The sequence below is a fragment of the Vicia villosa genome, unplaced genomic scaffold (assembly GCF_029867415.1).
Source record: "Vicia villosa cultivar HV-30 ecotype Madison, WI unplaced genomic scaffold, Vvil1.0 ctg.001932F_1_1, whole genome shotgun sequence".
NCBI classification, from domain to species: Eukaryota; Viridiplantae; Streptophyta; class Magnoliopsida; order Fabales; family Fabaceae; genus Vicia; species Vicia villosa.
In genome coordinates this window covers 308,181-313,163 of record NW_026705779.1, presented here as the reverse complement: position 1 = coordinate 313,163, position 4,983 = coordinate 308,181, and the positions used below count along the sequence as shown (strand labels likewise).

At 33.2% G+C, this 4,983-nt stretch overlaps 1 protein-coding gene across 1 annotated transcript; it reads right to left on the bottom strand.

Annotated features, from left to right (window-relative positions):
- Positions 1–3,384: 3,384 nt before the first annotated feature.
- Positions 3,385–4,445, bottom strand: LOC131637156 (uncharacterized). The gene is made up of 2 exons (XM_058907741.1): positions 4,241–4,445; positions 3,385–4,121 (listed from the first exon to the last, which is right to left on the bottom strand). The coding sequence occupies exons 1-2, from the start codon at positions 4,443–4,445 to the stop codon at positions 3,385–3,387; spliced, it is 942 nt and encodes a 313-aa protein (XP_058763724.1).
- Between the last annotated feature and the right edge of the window lie 538 nt (positions 4,446–4,983).

Genomic DNA, 4,983 nt, shown 5'->3' with positions numbered 1-4,983 from the left:
CCAAATATTTTTGTAAATGATACCTAAACAAAAATGAAGTTTGTACATGGGAAAAAACCTATTATTGATCTAAATATTTTTATATACGAGAAATGGTATTTATAATCAAATATTTTTTATCCAAAAATGATATAAGGGAAAAAATCTATTATTGATCTAAATATTTTTATATACGAAAATTTAATATTGATCCAAATATTTTTGTAAATGATACCCAAACAAAAATAATATTTGTATCCGGAAAAAAAAATCTATTATTTAAGAAAAATGGTATTTATGATCTAAATTTTTTTACTCAAAAATGGTATACGGGAAAAAAATCTACTATTGATCTAAATATTTTTATATACAAAATTTATTATTGATCCAAATTTTTTTGTAAATGATACCTAAACAAAAAATGAAGTTTGTATACGAGAAAAAAATCTATTATTGATTTAAAAAAATTTATATACGAGAAATGATATTTATGATCAAATATTTTTGATCCAAAAATGGTATATGGGAAAAGATCTATTATTGATCTAAATATTTTTATATACGAAATTTTTTGTATTTATCCAAATAATTTTGTAAATGATATCTAAACAAAAATAATATTTGTATACGGCAAAAATCTATTATTTATGAAAAATGGTATTTACGATCCAAATATTTTTTATTCAAAAATGGTATATGGGAAAAAATCTACTACTAATCTAAATATTTTTATATACGAAATTTACTATTGATCAAAATATTTTTGTAAATGATACCTAAACAAAAATGAAGTTTGTATACTGAAAAAAATCTATTATTAATCTAAATATTTTTATATGCGAGAAATGGTATTTATGATCAAATATTTTTAAGCCAAAAATGGTATACGGGAAAAAATCTATTATTGATCTAAATATTTTTATAAACGAAATAATCAATTATTTATATAAATATTTTTTCTTTTTTAATATTTTATTTAAAATAAATAATGTATCCAAATGTGCGTAATAGAATAGAACCCATGCGTATGCACGGGTTTGTTACTAGTTTGTGTACAAAATTTAAGAAAAGATACGGTAGAGTTAAGACTGTTATTTATTGTATGAGTTCTACTAAATGCCAAATGCAAATGTACATAATAGATCGATGCTATGAACATTATGAGCTAAGAGTAATCGCTATAATGAATTTTGATATCAAATTTTCACTCAAAATTTGTGGTGTTTGAACTCACTTGTGTATTAACTCATAATACAATATGATAAATCAATTAAATGTAGGCTTCTCTTAAAATTAAATCCTAGAACGTCTAACTAAAATTTGACATATCATCATATTTTTTTCCTTAAATGTGAGTTTTTTTTACATCGATTCAATGTTCATAACCACTCTCGCTCCACCATACCCCGCCAAGGCTTTTAGAATTTAGGGTGATCTAACTCAATCTTATAAAATCGATTTCTAAAATAAGATTGCCATTGCTGATGAACTTATACTCAAATCATCTTTCATTCAATGTTGGACTTTTTAACACACCCCTTCCCCCAAATATCATTGACTATACATTTTTTGAATGATCTATATGGTCTCATAGCTGAAACCTTATAGTAGATATGGTTCAACAAATTTTAAAAAGACTAAGATATCATCTTAGAATTTTAGTTAGGCCTAACTTAACATCGGTTTGTAAGGTTAGGGTTGCCCAAACTTTATAAACATTATACAAACAATATGTCTCAGTAATGTAGAACAAAATCCACACATTCACACCAAACATAGTGAAGATATTCGAGGTTGCAAAAAAGGAAACCCATATGCTTCAATTAAGTGGTTGTGGATTGACCAAAATGAAGGAAGACTTTTCAACACACTCTATCACGCTTAGGGCACCATTCAGCGTGAAGCACGAATATCCTCTAATATCACAGAATTTGGATTTGAAGGATAGAAAAACACTTAGAAAGGGGGGGGGGGTTGAATAAGTGTAGCTTTAAAACTTGTAAGATAAAGACAATTTGCACAATGATTTTTATCCTGGTTCATTGTTAACTAAACTACTCCAGTCCACCCCCTTGGAGTGCTTCTGCTTCTGATCTCAAGTCCTTCTGATGCTTCCATAGACCATGTTCTGATTCTGCTTGACCATCTTCTGATGTCTTGCCAGACCATGTTCTGATGTTGCATGATGAACCTTCTGAGTCAGTGCTTCTTGCGCTGATTTTGTGCATACTCATTATATAATTCCTGAAATGGAAATTGCATAGTATTAGAGTACCACATTATCTCATACAAAATTCATATACATTGTTATCATCAAAACTAAGAATATTGATCAGAACAAATCTTGTTCTAACAGGATTGACATAACACAACCTTGTAAAATCGACATGTAAGTTAAAAATTTTCCCACATGAAAGTGAGATGTTCGTACACCAAATGTCTTAGAGTTTTTGGTAACGATGTGGTGCCTAAACTTACGTATGGTTGATCTTAGTCCAATGTTATGATCCAACCTAGTGTTAGGCTCTCGTGAATTTCACAATATTGGCAAAGACAACTCAAAACAACTCTTCATATTTATAATAAATGTCTAATTCTTTCTTCTTCTCTCATTATTTTTTTAATAAGCAATTGATTGAATAAATCGCACTAGGGGTGCAACCCTCACAACAAAGAGACTACAAAGATTTAAAACAAGATAAAGGTAGCTTGTACCAATCTTAAAAACATGACCGAGACAAGTGATTGGTACAAGCTAACCATCTCCAAGAGAAGAACATTACATTAGTGCACACCACCTCAAAACTATACGAGGCATTCTCAAATATATTGACGTTTCTCATGAGCCATAAAATCCTTAACGTTGCCAGCCAAATAATGTTTATGATTTTCCGAGTAGAGACATTCCTTACCTTCTCTTGAATAACATCAAAGAACTTAAAGTCCTATAAATAGAAGTTTACTCGATCTCCCAACCATAAATAGATCTTATTCCATATCGCTTTCGATGTTTGACACATGAAGAATAAATGGTTCATGGACTCCTCTTGACAATCACATAGAACACAGTTTTGGTTGAAGGAATTATTAAGCATACCTCTTCGTGACAACATATCCTTCAAAGGAAGTTTGGAAATAAACATCCTCCACACGAAAATTCTAATCTTGAGCGGGGTCTTCGTCTTCCATATGACGTTCAATCTCCTAATTATATGTGGCTGCCGCGCTGTCTCCTTCAATTCGGATATCAAATTCAAGATACTCGCAACCGATAGTTCTCCATCATTTTGCTTCCGCCACACGAAAACATCTTCATCAGCCCGATCCAGAATTATTATATGTAACAGCTCCTGCAAATGCTGCCACTGAACCAAAACAAAACCAACAACAGTATCAGGAACCAAGTTAGTAACATAATCGAACAGCAGCGCCGGTTGCCAAGTGAAAATACCATTCTCCCAACCAAATGCTATGCCAAAATAAAGTGTTGTTCCTTTTCTTGACTCTACATTGAACACAACTATTGAATCCGTCCTCACTTGTATCCGCCTTTACATCATTTGAAATAACGTCTCCCCACCAAATAGATTCATCGGAGTTAAGAGCTTCCCTACTAGGTTGTATCACTTTTAATTTTATGTTGTGATATCTAAGCCCCATAAAACTACTCCATATGGCTTTATCCTCCTTAAGAAACCTCCATTTCCACTTTAGAAGAAGCACTTTATTAAACTCACCAAAATCTCTAACTCCCAAACCCCCCTTCTCCTTTGGCTTGCAAATCGTATCCCACTTCACCCAATGAATACTCCTTTTGTTTACGTTCCCACTCCACAAAAAATTGCTTTGAAGCCCTTTGATTTCTTTTAACACTTTGGTCGGAGCTTTATAAAACGAAAATGTGAAGAAAGGAATAGCATTAAGAACCACATTGATAAGCATCACCCTACCACCAATAGAAATATTTCTACCCTTCCATGATGATAATATATTCTTAATGTTATCAATCACCTTCTTCCACACCTTCTTCCTTCTAGGGTTCTCTCCCACCACTATACCAAGGAAGGAAAACGGAATGTTACCTTTCTTACAAGCAAGAAAAGTAGCAGCCGAACTCATAAGCCAATCTCCTATGTTGACACCTAAAACATTACTTTTGGAAAAATTGATTTTCAAACCCGAGATTAGTTCGAACCCTCTCAATATCACTTTCATACTCCAAGCATCACCGTGTCGTCCGCGAATTGTTAGATATCCACACCCTCCACTACACCATACTTGAATGGGTTAAAGTCACCCAATTCAACTGATTTTCTAACTAAAGAAGTTAGACCTTCCATAGCTAAAACAAAGAGAAACGGTGACAACCAATCTCCTTGGCGCAAACCCTTTTGGACCTTGAAGTCTCTAGTGGCGCTCCCATTCACGAGGATGGACATATGACTCGTAAAAATGCAAGCTTCCATCTAGTCCATCCACTTCGCACCAAAACCCATTCTCTTCATCACGTTTCTAAGATAATTCCATGAAATGGAGTCATACGCCTTCTCAAAATCAACCTTTAGAAGAAGACAACTCTTCTTTTTTCTCTTAGCCCAATCAAGAATCTCATTTACCAACAAAATGCCATCCAACATATTTCTTCTCGGAACGAACACGGTTTGATTAGGAGATACTAAATTTCCTATGACCCTTTTAATTCTTGCAGCCAGCATCTTAGAGATGATTTTGTAAAGACTTATCACCAAGCAAATGGGCTTATACTCGGTAAAATCTTGCGGATTCTTATTTTTGGGAATCAAAGCGATAAAAGAGGATGTGATGGATTTCATAAACTTTGCTTTGTTATAGAAATCGGAGCAAAACCTCATTAAATCGTCTTTAAGAAGAAACCAAAATCTTTTAAAGAACTCTAACGAGTCCTCGTCCGGGCTGGGACTCTTGTTCCCATCACAAGCCCAAATAGACTCCCTCACCTCCCCTTCTGAAAACGGACTCTCAAGC

Coding starts and splice junctions, on each gene's coding strand:
- LOC131637156 (XM_058907741.1), bottom strand. CDS start 4,445: ATGGAAGCTTGCATTTTTACGAGTCATATGTCCATCCTCGTGAATGGG. Junction 4,122..4,240: donor CAAGTATGGTGTAGTGGAGG/GTGTGGATATCT, acceptor GTAATGTTTTAG/GTGTCAACATAGGAGATTGG.